The 23,364-nt window shown below is 42.3% G+C and overlaps 1 protein-coding gene across 1 annotated transcript in view; it reads right to left on the minus strand.

Moving 5' to 3' along the window:
• Window positions 1–2,723: 2,723 nt before the first annotated feature.
• The window catches only part of EDA2R (ectodysplasin A2 receptor), a 29,888-nt gene continuing 9,247 nt past the window's right edge, over window positions 2,724–23,364 (minus strand). The window contains exons 2-10 of the mRNA XM_069986122.1: window positions 14,591–14,695; window positions 13,225–13,329; window positions 10,867–11,039; window positions 9,864–9,955; window positions 9,579–9,740; window positions 8,280–8,420; window positions 6,462–6,913; window positions 5,850–5,892; window positions 2,724–5,702 (exon numbers count right to left, since the gene is read on the minus strand). Of these exons, the coding sequence (XP_069842223.1) occupies window positions 5,434–5,702; window positions 5,850–5,892; window positions 6,462–6,913; window positions 8,280–8,420; window positions 9,579–9,740; window positions 9,864–9,955; window positions 10,867–11,039; window positions 13,225–13,329; window positions 14,591–14,638 (1,485 nt within the window). The 5' untranslated portion in view covers window positions 14,639–14,695 and the 3' untranslated portion in view covers window positions 2,724–5,433. The remainder of the gene's footprint in view (window positions 5,703–5,849; window positions 5,893–6,461; window positions 6,914–8,279; window positions 8,421–9,578; window positions 9,741–9,863; window positions 9,956–10,866; window positions 11,040–13,224; window positions 13,330–14,590; window positions 14,696–23,364) is intronic.

Below are 23,364 nucleotides of genomic sequence, written 5' to 3' on the forward strand. Positions count from 1 at the left end.
CCGACCCACTAGACACCAGGGAGATTATGTGTAAAGCACTTCAATGCAGCTGTCATGTTTGACAGCTGCATTGAAGTGCTTAATTAGCCGGCGCGACAACAGGACCCGTTCCGGCTAATAGAGGCGCTCCCCGGCTGCAGATCAGATCAGCGGCGTCGTTCAGAGTGGGGTCCCGGCGGGAGGTCAGAGAGGGTCAGACATCAGAGGAGATAGCCTGGTAATGAAGCTGTAAATTAACTCTTAGTTGTCCTGTTTTGGTGCCTCATCTCCCTTAGCCCCTCCCCTCTCCATAGAAAACAATGAAGACAGGGGGGAGAGCTTCAAACTGCTTTTTCATGATAAAGCATTTTTCGCCTAATAAACCCAATTACAAAGTTTCTTAAAATCGCCTGTAAAAATTTAAACTACAGTGTTCTAATGAGTTTTCTCTAATAGGGAACAATATTTTTTTTTCTTACAGAGAGCAGAATACAATGCTCCAATATGACTAACCAGGAAGATGTCTTATATCGCTTATTATTATTGAGATGGAATAAAAGATCTGCGAAATGTTACAATGACATTTCTAAACCTGCATAAGGTTTTATTCACATGTACTGCTTTATTATTGTAAACGTGCCATTTCATAAGATTGCGCCATGGTCTTTTAATTATAAATTTGCTTCCCATAGAACCAATTTAAGAAGTATTCCTTATAAAGAAACTTTATAGAAAGTTTATTATTAAAAGGAGTAGTTCACCCATTTTTTTTTCTTCAAATCAACCGGGACTAAAAAGTGCCAGAGATTTGTAATTTATTCCTATTAAAAAATCTCAAGACTTCCAGTACTTATCAGCTGTTGTATGACCTGAAGGAAGTGATGTTTTCTTTCCAGTCTGAAACAGTGCTCTCTGCTGACATCTCTGTTCTTGAAAGGAATTGTAAGGAGCAGTAGCAAATCCCCATAGAAGACCTCTCCTGCTCACCAGACTGGAGAGAATATACCACTTCCTTCAGGACATACAGCAGCTGATAAGTACTGGCATACTGGAATTTTTTTAATAGAAGTAAATCACAAATCTCTGGCACCAATTTCTGGCACCAGTTGATTTGAAAGAAAACATTTTTTTTTTTGTGAACCACCTCTTTAATAAACTTTATTTATTAAGCTCATTATGTGGGAGCCAGTTATAAGGAATTTTGGATGACTGACAGGTAGTGCTCTATGTGATGACAGTGATGCTTGACATGCTCACCACACGTGCGCCACTATTAGATTGGACAGTGCCTGCACAGGAATTCGGCAGGCCTCACAAGATTGTCAGTGATTGCTGAAAGAGTGGGGACAGTGATGATTTCCAATGGGGGGAGGCACTGCAGACAGGGACACTTCATGGAGGAGGCTTATGCAGGCACCCTTAGGTCCCTACCACACCAGCAGATTATCTGAGTTTTTTTTTTTAAGCCAAAGCCAGGAATGGATTTGAAAAGAGGAGAAATCTCACTTTTTTCTTTATGACCTGTTCTCTATTTATAGTCCATTCTTGGCTTTGGCTGCAAAAATCTGTCAGATAATCTGATGGTGGAATAGGGCCCTTAAGGCCAATTATTGTCTGGTGTAATAGAAGACAACGATCAGCCGACATCGAACATTGTCTGTCGTTGACTTTCAACATGTTGAAAGACAAATGACTAAGATATCAACGATCTGCTACCATCGCTCCGTGGAACAGGAGCAGCGGCAGCAGACCACTGCTATCTTCTAGGGGCTGCCCAGATGATCTAGCGATCACCCGGGCAGCCCCCCGCAGCTCCTTGGGGCCTCCTATGGCTCTTACCCGCTGACTTCGCTCGTTTTCTCCTTTCCATTGCCCCGTGTAATAGGGGCTTTAGTCTAGTGTGAAATGATCGCTATGGCCCATGTCTTTAGGTGAGTGGCCCCCTTTAAAATTTAAAACAATTGCTTTAGCAGAGTACACAAAACTGTATATGTAAGACATTAGAAACCCATCGAGACATCGAGCACATTGAAAATGACCTTTTATTAAATTAAAGAACATAATAAAATACATAAAAAAACAACTGTCTTAATAAAAAAAAACATTTCTACAAATACAATTACATAGAAAACAGAATGATCACAGAGGAAACATGCTTATTAAATTCTAACATTAATTTATACCACAGTTTTAGGCAGGCAGTTGTGCCTTAAAGTCCTGCTTATGACATCCGGCAGCCATCTCCACTGAGCTTTTAATGTTTGATGCCATATACACAATACAAACACCTAGTAATATTATCCCCTCCCCCCCCCCCCCCCAATACTTACATTCTGCAGTGATTTCCCAGCACTGTCTTATCAGAGAGGTAACTAATGCCTTTTGTTCACACAGTAACTATTTCATGTATATAATGTGGATCCAGCCTTGACTTCTATGGGTGTTCAGGGCATGCTCTGTGACCTGTGGGGTGGTCAACATGAGAGATGAAGGGGGGAGGGGGGGCTGTAACCACCAAAGTGGATCCTTTGCCATCTTTATAACATTTCATTGTTATCTTGCCTGTGATGATTTTCTCTCCAGAACAGAAAATCTCCACTTATTATTGTGCCACTATAAAAGTAGCCAGAATTACTGTATAACTGAAAAATTCAAGATTAATTTAAAATGAAGTAAAATGGGAAAAGAATAGAAAAGAATCAAAAATTCTTTAAAAATATATTTAATGTAAAAAATGTGATTAAAAAAATTGATCATTTTTTGAAGATACATTCCCTTTAATTGCCAATTAATAGTGCATACCTGTAAAGAAATTAGATTGGGAAGAGAGGTGAGGGGTTAGGTTTCCTTTACAGGTTCTTTCTTCAAGCTTTGCTTTCAGTCGCTGGCTGTTGAGAATAGAGCTGCAATGTGTGTAATGTGTAACTAAAAGTTAAAGGGAACCAATCAGCAATAATATAAGGTGCTTGCAGTGGCCAATAGTTGTACTGATACTCTTTCCTACTATATCTTGCTGCTTTGGTAACATCAGGTGCAGGAAATCAGACTTTTATACCAGCATGCGGGGTACACTATGTAGGCATCAGAGCAGAGACTAGTCAGACTAGAGACTAGACGTCTCTCTGCCTATGAGCGTGCTCTGCAGGGGGACTGACAGGAAAAAACCTTCTACCTCAATCACTCCAACACCAATCTCCTCCCACACCCCAGAATAAAAGTCTGATTTCACCACCTATTGGCCCCTGCGAGTACTTGTATCTGGAATATCACCCCATTGGTTCTCTTTCAGTGCAATTACTTATTATCTTTCTGGTTTGCCGACTGGTACAAGTTTCATTTATTTTTGGTTAGATTGTCATTAAAAAAAACCTTTTATATGTCAAAGAAATTGAGCTGAGAGTATACGCTCAGCGTCTTCTCTCCCGGCTCTGTATTATGTGACCTGAACAGCTACATAATGTAAGTCTATAGTGCTGACCAGGTTGCTAAAGGACATAAACATGGGTTATCCAGTCATATAACACTGATGTCTCTACCTCAGGATAGGCCATTCATATTAGTTGGCACACCAGCCAATCAGCTATTTGAAGAGGAGCGGCTTCTTCAGTGTTTACCAGCATTCATACCTGCCCAACAATACGTTTAGTAGCAGTGGTACTGTAGTGTACTGAAGTTAATGAAGCAATGCTAAAGTACCTTACATCACCACAACTAACAAACAGTATGGCAATCAAGGCAGGTGCCTAAAGGTTTGTCACTAGGGTTGAGAAAGTGCATATGTGTGAAACAGCCCGTCGCCTTTAGTGGGACACTCCCACTATGTTATTGTCTGCCATGTAACCAGATGTATGGACTAATACAGACCCGAGTTTTCACTACGTGGTGAGTGCCATTGATCATCATTCTCTCTACTCATTGGAGGTGCACTAGTACACACCATTGCATGCCCATCAGTGAGGATACAGCAAGTTGCACCCCAGCTGATCTAACACTGTTAGCCTATCCTCAATTTTATAAGGCTCAATAACCCAGTTCCCTTGTATAGCATTAACAGTATTTATTTTAAAGTGAAACGCTCTACAAGACAACCTTCCAAAATAGTGTATCTATACCATATGAAACATCAGTATATGAGTATCCATGAAACCATTATATTTTTTACAGAGATTAAGATAAAATATCGCAATTTAATGCTTCTTACAACTGTACAGAATACAGACTGGCACTTTTTCGGTAGTAGTACATTCAGAATATTAAATATTATCTCCTCTCCTAGTGGTGAATACAGCTCTGACTATGCCACATCACACTAATATAACATTATGAGGGCAGAGCACACATTAACACTAATCAGTATTACTGGCACAGCGCAAAAGAAATCAAGAAAAAGGTGACTTCACTGGTAGAATATTTGATAAACCAAAAGACATTATAAACATTGTGCTATATAGCAGAGCCGAACTTGTCATTTGTTTTGTGCACTATAATGATTCACTGAGTTAAGACTTTTACCTGCAATATGAACAATCACCGGTAAAACACTGTGGTAGGATGACAAACAATGACAAACTCGCCTTTGCTACATCATATAAGTTACACGATGCACACAACGACGGGACATACTCTGTTCAGTTCAACTTGGTCAACGACTGACTGGTTGTTAAGGGAGATTTCATTAAAATAGAAATTTCAAGTGTCAATTTATTCAGGTACTCAGAAAGAAATAATACCTTGTCACAGTGCAATCAACTCCACATCTAGAAAATGGCAACAAAAGGACAAGCACATTTTTAGACCAATACTATAAAAAAGGTTATAAAATGCCACCATGCTATTTCATTACAATCTGCATTTATAAGAAGGATGAGTCTCTTACTTCAGTTATAATAAGAACATTGTGGATAGACTGCCCTCTGCTGGACAAAGATAAGACATCACATTATGCCAGTCAGAATTATTTTATACTGCATTGTTTGAAATTACGATTTTTTAACATGACGGCAAACACAATATGCATTTGCATGTATGTAGTAATACCTGATAATAAAGATGACCCTCTTTAGATGCAGCACACAGGATAACATTCATTTGTATATCAACTAAGGAGTATCTCCCACCGGAGACAATGTCAGGGGGTCTCCAAGTGACCGTGGCCTTAGTATATGCAGCAATTTATAGAAGTGGACAATAATCATCTTAAGTGATTTCGATTTAGAAGTCCAGCATTCTTCTAGATGTGTTACCTATTGAGGAATGACAGTCATCCATGGGGTTGGCTAAGGTGTCTGCAGGTGCTCCTCTCCGAGACCTACTTCAGCCTGAGATCCTGTACAGTCCATTAGGGTTTAGTTCCAGCAGTGGTGTAGTAATCTCATGGCACCTGACAGGTGACCCCCACAGAGGATGCAGCAGCTTGTCTAATACATATGTACCCAGTAATCTTAATGCAGGTGACTACTGGCTAAAATGTGAGCAAATCATTGCCAAGGCATCTCTGCGTTGCAGTCTCTGAAAAGTGCGCACCAGGTGCAGCAGTGTGCAGGACATGTTGGAGGACAGGTGATCATGTAATGCCTTAAATCCTGTCATACAATCCACAAGATGTGGCTGGACGCCTAGAGCAATTCCTATGTCCCTGAAATCTTTCGCTCCAGGGGTCACAGTGTCCAGTTTATGTGCAAGTAATAGAAGCAGAGAATCCGGAATCTGAGAAATAGGAAGCCCTGGAAGAAAAAAAAACTTATTACAGGCTAACAAGTATGCTCTAGACACTTTAAGATGCACATGCACTTTCAGGTAACTATTCAGTTCCCTAAAGGTGTAAGCCATGCATAAAGTAACGCATACTTGGGGTATGTTCTCATACTTACCTAAAGTTGCACTGCTCAAGCAGGACACAAGATCATCACACATCTATGAGAAAAAAATATTCACAATATAAATGTGTATATCCATTTCCTAATGTATATATATAAACCCTTTATATTGGGATCACAAAATATGTCATCAAAGGAAATCTGTCAACAGGACAAAGCATTGTAACCTGCTGATAGAAGCTTCTTAAAGGAGAAATTAAAAAATGGAAGGCAGGGGAGTGCAGGAAGATAATAAACAATGTAAACTCCCCTGCCCTCGTGCCTCCGTAACGCCACTCCGGGGTCCCACTGACGACCGTCAGATGTCATTTTCTGCTGGAAACCAGGTACATCATGTATCCGGATCTTCCAGCTGCAACCTCATGGCCCGGCTGAGTGATTGTCTACTGAGCCAGTCAGTGACAGGGTAGTGTCCTGCCCCAGTCACTGATTGGCTGAGCAGGCGATCACTGCGCCAGCTATGTGACATTGCAGCTGGAAGAGCTACAGGACACCAGCGGCTGTCAGCTGGACCCCATGTCAGTACTGCAAGGCAAATAGATAGGTAAGTTCATTATATTTATTATTTATAAGGAAAAGAGTGATATTACTGACAGAGTACCTTACCTCATCCTGAGTATTTGTGCTGGAACCGACAGGAGCAGGACATGAACAGGTAGGGCGCCTCGCTTCTTTATGGGGACTCGTGTTAGTTCCTGAGTGGGCCTGGCTGGGATCGTCTGAGAAGTTCTCTAAGTCCAGCTCTGTGCATTCTACCGGTGCATGAGACCAGTGCTGCTTCTCTGATGCACAGGAATGAGCTTGTGCTGTAAGTGGCTCCACCACCCCCTGGTTAGGTTCTGCGGCAGGTCCACACCCAGAGAAGCAGTCACTGCAACCTGAGTTTCGGATCAATGGTTGAGTCTCTGATACACTACGGGAATAGTGAGGCTTCACGGGTGGAGGGGGTATTGGGCAGAGCTCCACCGATGGTGTCAGGGAACAGAGTGGGGTGGAAGCGGTGCAGTTATTTGAGGTAACGCTCTTTGATATCACATGTATTTCTTCCAGTGCTGCGGCTGTCAAACAAAATTAACATTAAAATGTTTTTCTAATTTTCCCATCTTATACTACTGGTATATGGCCACACTATCGTACTGCATGCTGATATTATTTCATAGGCTCAGTGCTCAGATTCATTTTTATTTAGATTGTCATCAGAACTTACCATAGCCCACAGTGAAGCGAGCGGCCGTAGCCGCTCGCTTCACTGTGTGAACTGACAGGTCTTTCTGTGTCCGAAATTCACTGAATTCCGTCCGCAGAAAACTGACAAGTCAGTTTTTTCCGGCGCCGTATGGGATCTCGGCCGGAGCGTATACGATGTGCGTACGCTCCGGCCAGGATCCCATTGCAAATAAGGCATTGTTCCACACCGCAAAAGTACGGCCGTAGTTCTGCGGCGAGAACTACGGCCGTAGTTTTACGTTGTGTGAACATAGCCAAATAGCGTTTATCTGCAAACCAGACACAGCCTCAAACAAAAGTTTTAAAAAAAAGTTTTACAGAGCTTAGCATAGCTGTTTAAGTAATAAAAAATATATATTATTCTGCTCAATTTGAAATCATATAAAAGCGGCACACCCCCAAAGGAGAATTCTGGACGTTTTTAAAATCTGGCCGCCGGCAGGGGGGGAGGATTTGATCAGGAGTATAAACTTACCTCTCCCTGTGCCCGTGGGGAACGGTGGGACCAGCCGTAAGGCGACCCCTGCTGGAAGGCATTTTCCCCCGAGTTGTGATGCAGTCACTGAATGGCTGAGTGGCCAGTCTATTAGCCGGGTTGTGTCTCGAAGCTGGTCCCACTGCTCACCGCGGGCAGGGGGTAAGTTCTCCTGATCAAGTTCCCCCCTGCCCCTGCCAGATTTTAAAAACGTCCAGACTTCTCCTTTACAGGTATTATCCCATGTTAGTTATCTACTACCCACAGGACAGGGGATAACAAGCTGATCGGTGTGGGTCTGACTACTGGGACACGTATGGAGACCATTGTCCTCCCATGTGAGTGAAGCATCAGCATGCAAGCTCACTGTCTCACTCACTGTCTATGGGATGTCCGTGTATAGCTGAGAACATGAATATGCTGGAAGTCCCATAGAGAGTGGATAAAGCAATGGCCAAGCATGCATGCTGCAATTCCATTCACTTGGCAGATAAGAGTCCATGGTCCTGTGAAGAAGGGATAATGTTTAATCTTGAGATAATCTTCTTGAACACTAGAGCTCAAAGTCATTCTTCATGTCACAAATACAGTCACACAGAGGGTAACCTCCACCATAGAAGCTCACTGACTGTAGGTAAGACATGTAAGTATATGTAAGGAACCATCTAACACAAATGTGACCACCATACTTAGATTGACTAAAATAAAAAGTATCGCCTCACCTTTAGCTTGTCCAGAAATGGCAGGAGATCCAAAACAGCATTTAGGGACTTGCTGCTCCCCATGGGGACTGAGTGCACACTCCCTTTGACCTTCATCTAACCTGCCAGGCTGCCCTGCAAAATTTTGTGACCTTCGAAAGGCTGAAAAACAATATATTGGGGAATCTACGATTTTCTAATGCATACATATAAAAATACACATAATGAAGTCATAAACGATTCCATTTCATTCTTATTTATGCCATGTAGCTGTGTTAGAATGGCTGCAGTGAGACGATCAGAGTCAATAGACAGTACAGCTTAATAAGTGAATAGCTGTAGCCTAAAACCTCTCTATCCTTCCCTTACTCTCTCATTTCTGCTACTCGTCTTTTCCTGCTTCTGTAAGTCATTTCAGCAGTGTCTGCCATCTGGTGGTGAGAAGTGAATATTACACCGGAGATGTGGATAAACCCCTCAGTAGTGCGTGTTTTATTGTGAATGTATTTCCTAGTGTTGCCTTTGTTTCACTTTTTTATATAGAGCAGGACTTAACTATGGCTTCCTAACTTCTAAAATAAAAATTATATTTTTATAGTTGTTGCATTTTTGGATTTAAAATTAAAGCAGATACCCTAAAAGACACTTACCTTCTTTGTTCACAAGGCTAAGCTCAAGCCCCTGCTGTGTGTTGCATATAGGTTCTAAAACGTGAACAGGCTTGTCTGCCAATCAGGGGCCACTGTGGGTGAGGGGGCCTGTGATGTCACAATCCCAAGAGACTCCCTCTGCCACCCAATGGCAACCTGCCAACATGACTGTTGGTGCCACCAGTTGTTATAATAGTCAGAGGCCTTAAAAGGCCTACAATGGCTATACTGTATGCACACTAAGGGCCACATGTATCATCCTGCGAACGGATGATTTTCGGCGGAAAGTGCCGATTTGCGTATTATTTTATACGCAAATGGGCGATTTGCAAATAAAATATTCGCAAATCGGCACTTTCCGCCGAGTACGCCAGGGGGGCGGAAAGGGGGCGTGTAGTGGGCGGAACGGAGGGCGCGGACTCAGAGTCCGCGCGATTTACCATCCGTTCCGCCCAAATATACGCCGAAAACCTACTCCAGTCCTCAGCTGGCGTAGGTTTTCGGCGGTGCGCACCGGCGCGCACGGGATTTATGTAGAGGCAGTCCGCCTCTACATAAATCTCCGTAGCGCCCGGAGCTGCGGGGGCATTTTTAAGTCCGGCGTAAAAAACGCCGGACTTAATAAATGCCCCCCTAAGTGATTGCAGGAAAATGCTATGCCTCAACTCACCTCTCTGGAACTGGCTTTTCAAGAAGCGTCCACAACAAATGACTGAGAGGGTCACCAACGTAACCAAGATTAGTGATAGGGCCACCATTATAACAGCCACTAGAAGTACAGGATCCCGGTGCGAAGGAGTAGTGCTGGTAGGCTGCCCAGGTAAAGGGTAACCTGCAATATTAAAAGATTAATTAGAAGTCAGTAACATTAGGAGGAATTTATCATTGTGTTTCTGAAGTCATTTTTCCCACTCTTCTTTCTCCATAATCTTTCTATTCTAGTACAAGAACTTACACTGAATCTCTGTACGAGGTGTGTGAGCGGTACATGGGAAGCACTCAGACTGAAGCTCACGAAATCCTTCGATCCTGGTTTTACTGTAAAACCTGAAAAAAGTAAGTTCGGTCCATTGAATCTGCCATTGACTGCCAAGTCCAAATAGATATTCAAATCTAATAGCCAGAGCAGTTAAATCATCAAAATTGCCACTGCCAAGGGCATGTACAACGCAGAGGTCGACGAGGCAGCTATAGGGATCTTGTAGAGGGGGCCTAGTCCTGCTGAATCCCATTCCCTTTAGTACTGAGTGGCAAAAACCTTTTCAGAAGAACTGCATGAACAACAAGTAAGGGGACGAGGAAGGGGGGTGATTAGGCCATGAAAGAGTTAAAAAGAAATTTGTCATGTCTAAATCACGCTCAGAGCATGGGTAGATAGCTGATAAAAACAAATGATACCTGTGTCTTAGCTGATGGCTGCTTACAAAGTTCTAAACTTCTAAGCTGAAGAGTGGTGGAGACTGTGCTAAGCTGCTGCTTGCCTCCTCCTCCCTCTCCCTCCCTGATTTGCTAAATTGATGTACCTGGGTTGGGTTCTAGCAATCATGCAGAGCAGAAAGGTGTGGGGAAGGAAGGAGGCATGCATGCTGTAGCTCAGTGTCGCCTGTATGAGCCAAAAGAAAGGTATCATTTGTAATAGATGCCTTTACTGAAATACAAGAGGGAAACATAAAAAACAAATAAGATAGCCATTAGTAGATGTAGACCATCACTTTCTTAAAATACTGTATCTCTATAGTGGTTAGAGCTGCAGCAGCCCCTTAAGGGAGCCTAAAAAGTAAGGATGGTACGAACCCACCACGGTTCGGCTGAACCCGAACGCTCGGCATCGGATTACCGCTGTCTGCCCGCTCCCGTTCACTACCTGGTAAGTGATAATATACTGACTGTGAACGGAACAGGTGAACCTGAAAGGAGAAAGAGAATTAAAATGTATTTGGAATCATTTGCGTTCTTACCCAGGGAGACAATCTCCACAAATGGAGTTAGAGGTTAGAGAGCAGTTCACTTTTAGACTGCGATTTATTATGGCACAGTTGAGGCAGCGCAGGCAGTTAGGATGTTTGCGGTCATCTTTGTATCTCCCAGGTCTACATGGCAAACAGTGACTTTCTCTTCCATTGCCACAGTCCTACAAGTAGACAAGTCAAAATTGATAAATGTGACCGTGCCATACGGCATACATCAAATATGAAAGCCGACACACCAATATAATTAATAAATTAATACATTTTATTCAGGTAACACATAAAGACAACAAAGAACCCAATCCCGTATTAAAAACACGTCTCTCAAAGGGGACATTTCAAAAAAGATTGAGTGCCAGGACAAATCGCCATATACATTGTACAAGACCTACCGCTGGACAATCCTAATAAGCATACCACAGTGAGCATACCACAACTACTAGGACTGTCCATTTGGTCTTGTACAATGTGTGGCCTTATTCACACGTTTTGTACAGTTGTAATTGCGGATGCGTAATCACGGTTCTACTTAAGAGAACTTTGATTTATATTGGGCTATTTATACAATCCGATTTTGTTCCATAATCCGTTCTGTAAAAAAAAAATGGACATGTCCTCGCATGAATTGTGATTGCAGTACAGATTACCAATAGAAGTCTAAATGATCCTTTTTTTTTTTCTAAGCAAACTAGTACTGTTCACATTTTAAGGAAACGGATGCAATTACGGATGCAAATGTGGATCACGGATCATGGAGAAAAAAATAGCGGGAGCTTTTGAGGCCCAGAAAATTCACTGAATGTGTGGTCTATGTGTCGATGTGTCCTGGAATCCTCCCGTATTTAAAACGGTCCCTTTGAGAGTTGTGTTTTTAAATTTTTTAATAAGGGATTGGATTGTATATTTTTCTTATGTGTTACCAGAATAAAATATAGCAATTTTCTCATTACACTGGTGTGCCAGCTTTCATACTTGACATATGCCTTTTCTATTGTTGTATTCAGTTACTTTATATGTCATAAACTGAGCTCCTTAGGTACAAGGTCCTTTATTTTGTTTGGTAAAAAATGTGACCGTGCAACAATACACACTTAAAGGTTACAAGAGGAATTCAGTAACTAAACAGCTCAGATTTCTTTGTGCGAAATGAAAGAAAATGTAGCGGCTGCTCTTTCCTCAAAGTAGCTTTTTATACCCTTTTCACAAGACAGAATCTTAAAGGGGTACTCCAGCCATTTAAAATTTTTGATATAGTGAAGGGGCAGCATAAAAATAGTAGACATCTTATTCTTATCTCACTACGTTCCTCCTGTGGTGCCTTCGGGTCCCCCATCGAGAGATTGAGCTACTACTTCCAAGATGGACTCGTCTTGACAGTGACAACCTGCTCAGCCAATCATTGACTAAAGCGCAAGAGCGGGCTGTCACTGCTAAGTACGTCTCAGAAATATCGTCTGGGACGTTCAGCAGGAGACCAAAATATGCCACAGGAGGACCCCGGGGGATGACTTTGATTTTTTATGCAGCCCCAGCACTATATACCAGAGTACTCCTTTAAATATGTATTGTAATAATACAAGTTCCAAAATAAATTTTTGAATTTGTAGAAAACAAAAATAGTGTAGAAAACAAAATAGGTTTCGGCAAATTCTGCATCATTCACAAAACTCACATCAGGAGGACACATCTAATGTGCATAGGGGCAGCCTTCCATCCCTTCGAGATAAGCAATATAAGTGGTCAGGGTATTTTGTATACTCGCATCTTTAGGCTATATTCACACTGCGTACGATTCTGGCTGCATTTCGTACGCCGCCGTACATGTGCGGCTGAAACTTCGGGTGTAGGAGAAATCGGCATGCGGCCGGATGCGTACGAACCGCGAACATACGCCCATAGTACAGTTATGCTTCCTAGCTTGTTTCGAAGCGATCTGAAACAGGTCATTTACTTGGAAATCTTCGCCCAGCCCAATAAAACTCAGAGAACCTCTGGGATTGAAAAATCAAGTTCAATTTGGCTGAAATAAGTACTTCGTACGGGACTGCATGGAAATCCACGGCCGTGAGTTGGAACATTTCCGTCCTCAAACAATGGTCTTGTTCATTTTTCACGGCGCCGTATACGATCCAGTCGTAAGCTCATACATAGTGTGCACTGTGCGGGCGTATATCGTATACTTTCAAGTGAACGCATCAACCTCAAAACTACGTGCGTATATTTGCGGTTCGCACTATGGCCAGAAAGATACGTAGTGTGAACATAGCCTTAACCAGTCTAAAAATTCTTTCTAGTAATATCATAATGCTAACATATGGTGGAGATGCGTGTGACATGTAAAATCTTTACCTCAGAAAGCTCATAGCCTGGCCCACATTGTTTGCATGGGACACAGTTTCCGTGTTCATCCTCAAATTCACTCTCCGAACAAAGTGCACTTTCTGAGCAGTCCAGCTGGAATGACACAAGAAGTGGGTTGTAACGTCTATAATCTAACCTAATAATTTAACTTGATTTCAAGAACTGTTCTCTTTGCCCTCCACCCCCATGTAATGTTCTAAAAGTAGGTGAATTGCTTAGATTTACTTCCCAGAGCCAGATACTGATCTCTAATGTATTGATACTGTCTGATTGCATTGCTTTTTATTAAAAACATTTTTGTACGATACTATGAGGCAGTTATGTTGTCTGAGCTGTTTATTGGCATTTGGAGGTACTATATGCTTTACAGCAGGCCCCATGGATGTTGACCTTATAGAATAGCCCAGACCCTATTCAGCTAATTTCCAGTAATAGCTTTGTGGGAATGCTGAGGGAGGGGAGGCTGAGCTGTGAGCTTCAGCTATTGTCTTTATTATATATTGGTGTCACTTTCACTGTACTCCTGTCAAGGAGGACACTGCTGCAAACCGATTTGTACAGAATCAAAAGTGTCTTAAAGAGATACTCCAGACAGTAATATCTTTTTCTTTTTTTCAGTATAATTTTTTATTTATACATCATTTTACATGACGTAGCAGCAGTAAATGGCGACATAGGACACTCTGCTGCCACCAATATTTGTGTTAGGAACTGCGAGGCTGTCCAACCTCTACAGTTCCCAATCCCCCCCTCTGATCAAGCTCTGCCGCACAGCACTATTGATTCTTATTAGAATATACAATACATGGGAAGAAGCTGCCTGTCACTACCGCACTGTTCACTGCAGCTCTGTCCATCAAGTGATGATTACTATCACAGCTCATTCTACCAGTGGCTTTAATGGGAAAACCGGAACTGCAAAATAACAATTCACATTCCAAGCACCCAGCAACCTCAGCGATTTGCCAGTGTTTGGAACATCACCAGCAGAGCAGGAAGAGTGTGAATTATGAGAGAAGTAAAGAGAGGCACTGGGGCTCTCCAGAGCATCAGAGGTGAGTATGCTAGAAAACTGTAGTTTGCTTTTTAACCAAATTGGAATACCTCTATAAGCTTTAGTTCACAATAGACTATGACAGTGGTGCATGATAGATCATTTTTTATCTATCAAAGAAGATTGAATCACTGCTGAATCTCAGGGGATCCCACCGTGCATTAAGGTCCCCTTTAAGTCATCTTTTAGTGGTAGAAACTCATCTAACGACTCCCTCCAGCTCCCTGGACCTTGAGGATACGACCTGAGGATCTTACACTGTATAAGACTTCTCGTTGATATGATCATTTACAGTCATACCTTAAAGATGAGTAGAAGACAGAGCAGCTGATAGAAAGGGTCCATCATCCCTGGACATGTAATGAAGGAGTCAGGCAGAGACTTGGTAGATTGTGCTATCTAAACCTGTAAATAACAAAAGAAGAAGTCAGTCATTCATTGTTCATTTGCTTCAGACTAGTTCTACATGTCTTTGGATTCTTGGGTAGACTATGAGACTGTATCTACTATAACATTATAAAGCCCTTGGCAGTATAGAGTTAATGTGTATCCAGTCTGTGTCGCCCACACAGTCCCTTAAAACATATCCATTGCAATCCCTAAACCTCTCTCTTGGCTTTCCACTGCCTACTCTTATCATGTTGTGGGGCCAGAACATTGAGACCCAGCAACCAGAGTGCACAGGATTAGGATACGTTACAGGTACAATCCCTGTGTCGGTTTAGGACTCAATATTTTGGGAACTGTTTCCAGGCCTTCAGACATCACTACCTTCCTATACAGAACATTGTCTGTCTACTCCAAATGTGCCAACACTGCTTGTATACGGCTACAGTAATGCCGAGCATTTTGTATCCAGTTATCCTGATATATTTCCCCAAATGTTATTGAAGGTTATATAATACCAGCACATTCCAGTAAAGCTGTCTATATGACATGAATATAAGAATATAGTTTTATACTTAGTGCATATAGGTAGAAAATAAATGTAATCTACTCCAATATACAGTTGTACCTTGGTTTAAGAGTAACTTGGATTGAGTGCGTTTTGCAAGAGCTTACAGTTTTTCAAAATTGTAACTTGGTTTAAGAGCGTTGCTTTGGTTTAAGAGCTTCCTGTGCTGGGTGGGAGGGGTAGCGGGAGAGAGGCATGGTCTGCATAGCGGGTCTACAGCTCTGTACTCTGACCCAGGATGTCCGAACCATTTGTCTGCATCACCTTCCAAATCATAGCAGATCTACTTCAGGCTGGGGCTTGCATCAGGGGACAGGACTGTGGAGGTAATCTCTTCATAGCTGTAACCCCTCTCTCCCTGGACAGAGAGCGCTGCATGTAAGTGCCCACATCTGCCCTGCTCATTCCTTCATGCTCCCTGCAGTCTCTGTCAGTCCTGATTGGTCCATGCTGAACACACACCCCTTCCCCATTGCTGTCATGTGACCACACAGACCTCTGACAGCAGCCCTGCTTCTCTATACTAGCCTGTTGTACTACACTACTGCATTATGGGGATCTGCAGTTTTATCCTGTATCTACAAACTGCTGCTGTTTTTTTATACACCATATGCTGATGGCTATACTGTACAATAACTTATAATATGACATATTCAGCTGTTTATAAATGTTTGTTTAATCTGTTTTACATGTTATTCAGAATATAAAATCATTATTTTTGGGTGTGGAACCAATTTTCTGCATTTCAATGATTTCTTATGGGACAATTTGCTTTGGTATAAGAGTGGATTTGGATTACAAGCACAGTCCCGGAACGAATTATGCTCGGAATCCAAGGCACCACTGTACAACCCTAATTTTGAGTGAAAATAAAACATATGAAAAACAACACATTTTCCAAAAGCAGATTGTAAATATTGAGCAACATTTGATAGTGTATAAGAATTTGTGAGTAACTTCTCAGCCATCTATCCCCTTAGTTATGAAATCTTGGAATTCTAAGGAATGGTGCAGATTTTTTTCTATAAATTCCAGAACAGACTCTATAAAGTAACTTCAGGCAGTATAGGAAGTGATGCTTATAAAGCAGACCTGTGCAGACATGCCATGTGTTCCTGCTTCACAATCACACCTCATATATACTGACAGAGAGGGTCTGTTATATACATACACTGCAAGGTTGTATCGCAAGATAACTAGACTGCCCTTCCTGCTGACCAGATGAAGTAGATCAATCAGAATTATTGGAGGCAATAACATAAGTCAGGCCCCACGTCTGGCATACTATAGCTTTTTCATTTAAAATTTAAATAAATAAACATATTAGCTGCCAGAAATATACTAGAAATATGTGTAATTATGTGTATAGGGAGGATGAACAAACAACTCTCCTCTTCCGTAGTATGGCTTCCTGTGTATAGTTACCGCTAAGTTTTAAATTGCTTTTTTAAACCAAAGAGACTGCTCAGTGGGCAGTGTTCTGACTTTAAAGTGACACTGTCACACCCTTTTTGCATTCTGACATCCCTACACAGGTGTAAAGGGTAAATTTAGCATTTTTCATACCTTATTTCATATCATACGTCATGGTGCTTGTTGCAAGTAAAAAGTGTCCTTTTATTAACTGCAGATTGTATTAAGTGGGCGTGGCCTCACATTAGCACCATTTAGCCCCACCCACAATGGCCCCGCCCCCTTGACACCCATTGGTTGGCCGACGTAAAGGGGGTTCCAATGGCCGACGAGGGGGTAGGGCCAACTGTGGCATTGTGGGCGGGGCTAAGTGGCACTAATGCCGCAAGGTCCCGCCCACTTAACACAATCTGCAGTTAATAAAAGATGACTTTTTACTTGAACAAGCACCATGACGTATGATATAAAATAAGGCATGACAACCACTACATTTACCCTTTACACCTGTGTAGAGATGTCACAATGCAAAAAGGAGGCGACAGTGTCACTTTAAGTCTATGTTCACACACTGTATTGACAACGGCCATTGTTTTGTTGTTTGTTCGCAGTGTCAAACAACGGCTGCATCCTTGCATGGTCACCCAGCCGATACTGCAGAATCGGACGGATGAACATTATTTTATTTCTATTTAGATTGTGGACACCTTTGGCTGTGTTTGCAATCCAATTAAAGGGGAATTCCACATAAGGACAATTTGTTTTCTATTAAAAGTACATTAAAAGTTATATAGATGTGTCTATATAATGTATTACCATATCTGTACCATTCTGCCACACTGGTAGCTGATAGAAATCCAGGAAGTGAAGAAAAATGGCCCCTGTGCCAATTGACATTGTCTCCTGCTCCCACTGCTCTCCCACCTTAGGAGACAAATCTTCCATGCCTCTGTCTCACATTCATATACAGTATGTAGAGAAGTGCAAATGTTCTATTTTAGTCACTCACATCACTGTACTGTTTTTTCCCCTATGGATCTAATAACTCTGTATTTGTCTCTCTTAAAGTGTAACTATCATAGTGACATGTCAGAAGTTTGTATCGGTCGGGGTGCGGGTGCTATGGGCCCTGCCGATCTCTACAGTGAAGAGGCCGACATGCTCAGCAGCACACACTCTGCCCCTTCATCTCTCCTCTAACTGCTAATACGAGCAGTCTGCAGAATTATAATGGAAGCCTATGGAACTTCTGGCAATTCCGTCTACCGAAAGTTCTATAGGCTCCCAATATATTGCAGAGCGCTCGTGTTACAAGTTTATAGCAGAGAAGAAGTGGCAGAGCAGGCCCTGCTTCATGCGTGTTGCCACACACTTCTCCGTAACCCCCCTTGCTTGCAGGCTCAATGGAGACCAACTGCCACTACTTCCTGGAGAATCGAACATGCCTGACACACCATAGTGGGCTGTAACCAAGGGCAACAGGCCATAAAAACAATACAGGCACACAGGGAATTACGAAGTCAATATCTCTCAAATAGTACATGTGAAATATGTATAATTGCATATGATGCATGAGTTTTCACCTAGTTTTCCTAATGTCACAACCCCTTTCCTAATGACACAAACCCTTTAAGCCTGATCATGTGGTAGACTACCACTATCACTTGAGAGTTTTGGCTGCCTTAGTGCCTATGCCCATACCTCGATCCTTTATAGTTACTATGTTGATTAGCAAACTAGGAAAACCCCATCTTGCATTACTTGCATAACTTTTATATTATTTGGTGGCTTTTAAAAAAAGTAAAAACTTTTACAGAAAATAAACGTTCCTTAAAATCGCTCTATTTCCAGGCTTATAACGCTTATATCCTTTGCTCTATGGGGCTGTGCGAGGTGTCATTTTTTGTGCCATGATGTGTACTTTCTATCGGTATCTTGATAGCGTATATGCAAATTTATTGATTGCTTTTTATTACAATTTTTCGGGATGTGATGCAACCGAAAATGCGCAATTTTGCACTTTGGCGTGTTTTTGCACTTACGCCGTTTACCTGCGAGATCGGGAATGGGATAGTTTTATAGTTTGGGCGATTACGCAAGTGGCCATATTTATTTTTATTTATAAAATGGGAAAAGGGGGGTGATTCTGACTATTATTAGGGGAGGGTTTTTTTTAATTGATGGAAACATTTTTTTAAAAATTTACACAGTAATACAACTACTCTGATCTCCCACAGAAATCAATGTAGTATGTATTACACAGCACCGATCCATGAGATCGGTGCTCTATTAGTCTGGCATGCTGCAGACCAGATCAACAGAATACCGAACTGGGATCAGCGTCATTCCGACGCTGAGTCCCGGGGTGGTAAGATGAAGGGATGTCCCCTCTGTGATCGTATACTCCACCAAGACACCAGGGACAGGGGCACAGCTTGACAGCTGCATTTAACGGTCTTAATTAGCGGGAGTGGCGATTGGCCGCTCCTGCTAATAGCCGCTGTCCCAGGCTGCAGATAGCACAGGGAATCACAGCAGTTTAGAGCGAGATTGTGGCGCGGCCCCCCTCTGAACTCCCTTAGCGACGAGATGGTGTATACATCTGTCGTTAAGGGGTCAAAGGGATACTCCAGCAAAAAGCTTTTTCCCAGTAATTGAAACAAATTAAAAAGTTATATAACTTTGTAATATACTTCAATCACCTATTTGCCCCACCTCCCTATCTTTTTCCCCCTCAATCCCCCACCAGAAGGTGAAGTAAACTCATTCTTACCTAATGATTGTTGACCCCAGGCTTTTCTGTGGAGGCCATTTTGCGACAATGACACTGGGAAACTGGTCTAAGCCCTGTTAAGCCAGCCTCCCTTTGTCAGATGACTGAGGTTGCTCAGCTCTGATTGGCTAAGCAAGAATAAAGCCATCTAAAAGCCCAAACCAGGAAGTGAAGAAAAATGAAGACACAAACTGGAGGTTCAGGGACCTGCAAACAGCGGGAGAGACAGACTAAGGAGGGATGGTAAGTGTAAAAATTATGTTTATGATTGATTGATTTTTTTTTTATCAGTGCCAGAGTACCCCTTTAAGGTAGAATGGCCCAGTAATGATCTAAAAATAGGACTCTTGTAGTGCTGCTGTTGGCCTATGTGTGTACAGTAAGCCTTGGCCAGTCCACTGCAAGTACTACAGTAGAGGCAAGGGAACCAAAGCCTAGGAAGGCACGGGTGCACTAGTGGCCAAGAGACATGGAGAAGACCCATGAGGAGCTTCAGGAAGAGGTAATCCCTCACTGGGTAGAGAGGTCAGAACCCCACTCTGTTCAATGCAAAAATAGTATACTTTTCCCCCTCATTATTATACATATAAATTACATTTTGGCTCATACAAGATCTGTTCCTATATGCTTTAGGCCAATTTCAGGAAAGAGTAATATGGCCACATTTTTGCACGTGTATTATGCCCACTAGTTCTGGCCTAGCCGCGGGTCTAATGACCCTAACTGAAAGCAATATATATCCCAATCAGGTCACAAGATCTGTGGCCAGGCCATAACTTACTGCCACGGTAATGCAGCCATATTATGCACTTCACATCCGCATCAGAGGATCCATTTGCTGCCATTCTCACTAGTCAATTCACTCCACAAAAACACATCAGGAGGATCCACTGCACAACAGACGCCAACAGATCCCATTGATTTTACACTACAATTTACAATGTGTAAATTGTAGTAGTTGGCACAGGGGAGGCCAAGCCTTCTTTGGGTCTTGCAATCTTCGGGCCGCAGGGTTCTGATGCGGGTGCATCCATGCGTGTCCACATCCGAACACTCCACTGCACGGTATGGGGCCGCTCGCTTCACAGTGTGCGTTGACATGGTTTTCTGTGGCTGCTATTCATTGAATAGCGGCAGCAGAAAACTGGCATATCAGTTGTTTGCGGCGCCGCAAGAGATGCCGACCCGGAGCGTATACTATGGGGGAGATTTATCAAAGGGTGTAAAATTTAGACTGGTGCAAACTTGCCACAGCAACCAATCACAGCTCATCTTTTCTTTCACCAGAGCTGGAAGCTGAGCTGTGATTGGTTGCAGTGGGCAGTTTGCACCAGTCTAAATTTTACACCCTTTGATAAATCTCACCCTATGTGTATACGCTCCAGCAGGGATCCCATGGAAAGAAAGGTAACGTATACTTTTGTAAAATCATGGCCGTTGTGCAATGGCCACGATTTTATGAAAATATACGTTGGGTGAACATAGCCTTAAACAACAAACAAATTTCAAGGCAGTAAGAAAACAACCAGGATTTGCAGATCCACATCCCATACACGAGATATATTCAAAAGAATTACAGAGGGAAACTGGCAAAATACAAAAGGTAATAGCTGCTGCTGGTGAGAACACTGCTGTATGGTCAGTCGCCCCTATCTATCATGGGGTGAGGACACTGGATTACTGGCCAGACTTGTGCTGATAGTTGTGCCGTGTGTAGCTATGATGTCACTGAACACTATGCCAGCTAAGACGACTACCAGCCGCTCTGTCATCTGCTTCTCTAGTAATGGTAAGAATGGACCAACAGCTTCTCCTGCTCCACTGCTTGGATGGAGATTATATGTGAGATTTGTCTGCAGGCTATAATGAGGTGTTGGAACACACAGTAATACTAAAGGCTATAATGTGCAGACATGCTGTAAAGGTTTTGCTGGGATCACATATAACAGGTGATTCTCCTTTTATTAGCCCAGCAGTATTTGGCAACCAAAACCAAGAGAACTATAATGGAAAGATTTATACCTCTTCTGAGTTTCAGACCCCCTTCCTGGCTTTGGCAAAAAATACCTCTTTGAAAGTAGCATTATCCAATATCCATGTCAGGCTAAATTCACATGCTGTACAAACAACGACCATTCAGCTTTGTTGTTGTTTGTGATCTTTTGTAGTTAGTGGGAACATAGCCTTAATATAGCTATTAATGGTCAGATGGGGCATCAGGGGAACCCACAATTCCAGACAGCTCTGGATGAGCATCAAGTATGGTAGCCTGGGCCAGCCCTAGCACCCAGGCAAGTGCGGCCGGGTGCTGATGCTGGCCCTTTAACTAACTAGGAGTGCATACAGTTAAATGCGGCGCTAAGAATGACCGGTCGGGAGCCATTACATGCACACAGCGGCTAAATTTCACATGGAATATGAGGATGCTGTGAATTAGTGAGTCTGCAGCATTTTCACTATGTTGCATAGAAGCCGCAATGAAATTCCCAAGTTTTGCAAGGTATTCTATGTGGATTTGCATAAAATCCACAGAAGAAAAAGTCAGCTACACATGGACTTGAAGTTTATATGCGCTTCAGTACATGAGGGTCATAAACCTTACAAAGTACTCTCTTTGTGCCACTTAAGAAAAAGAGGCGAAATCTTGGGACCTGTTCCTGTATAGACCTGTGTGTGTCTGTTTACACAGTGATTTCTATGTAGGCCACAGAATCAGTGTGTGGACACTTGGGCAGGGGAAACACACAAGCTAAACTAACAGGCCAAAAACTGTGGCCAGATGTCAGATGAGAATCCGTGTTGAAATATGTACCACAATACCCATTGGATGGTGTTTGCAATGGCGTTCTTCAGTTTGCTTGCAGTTTTTTTTAACAGATATCTCTACGGGAAGTAAAAATGGGGAAAAAAAACTTTTTCTAGCATTTTTACCCCCTATGGTGTTTTTCCTCCTAAGTCTACAGACGGAAAAAGCCAAAGCTTTTTGTAGAAAAACACAAAACTTAGGTGCTGCTGCAATTTCACAACACTGCACGCATTAAAAACTGCCAAACTACCCTGAAAAAAAAAAAAAAAAACCTAGGAAAAAAAACATATGGGTATTGTGCTTCATTTGCCCCCTTTACTCTCAGCTACCATCTGGCCACAATGTGCAATGTGCAAAACTTTCTATTTTACACACTATGATAAATCTGGGCCAACGTGTTGTTAAAAAAAATATATAAACAAAAAATATATTTATACAAAATATTTATACACTATACCTGCAGTGTTTTCATTATTTATTGCTGTGTTTTTCTTTACTTTGGGTGCATTTTTTGCTCTTGGTTTGTGGCGTTTTGTTCCCTGACGTCCCACCGCAGCCACTGATTGGCTAAGCAGGACGTCAGGAAGCCGGGAGCCAGAGAAGCAGGATAACGCATTAGCCTGGGTCAAGTAGGTATAAACAAATCTGTTGAGATAGGGTACGTGTGAAACTGGCTTAAAGGCGTAACCTGTTAGAAGATGTGAGGCTCTGTGGACAGCTCTTCTGCTAGCTGACTGGTGCGGTGGGAGGATCAGTGGCGGCTGGATACCACTTGGTCTTGCAGTGGAGGCAATAGATGGATTTTTGAGGTCACGGAGGATGTAAAAGTAAATCTATGTAAATATGTGACAATAATAACTTTGTCTCCTCTTATTTAATTCTGGCTGAATTTTATTCAGTAATGATAAATCTGCCCTAATATGTCTTGAAACTGAGCCCAAAAGTGCAGTTCTATGGGGTACATCGCGTGCTACCATATTCTCAGGAAATCCCCCAAAGCATTGATAACTAACATATCCCTATCATGCCCCATATCAATCATTTTTCTCCATGCAGTTTTCCAATGATCCACCCAGCTTTCCCAGAATATGACTTTATAACTAATATATAGCCCAGTACATTGTTACTAT

This window comes from Dendropsophus ebraccatus, chromosome 10 (genome assembly GCF_027789765.1).
Source record: "Dendropsophus ebraccatus isolate aDenEbr1 chromosome 10, aDenEbr1.pat, whole genome shotgun sequence".
Classification (NCBI taxonomy): domain Eukaryota; kingdom Metazoa; phylum Chordata; class Amphibia; order Anura; family Hylidae; genus Dendropsophus; species Dendropsophus ebraccatus.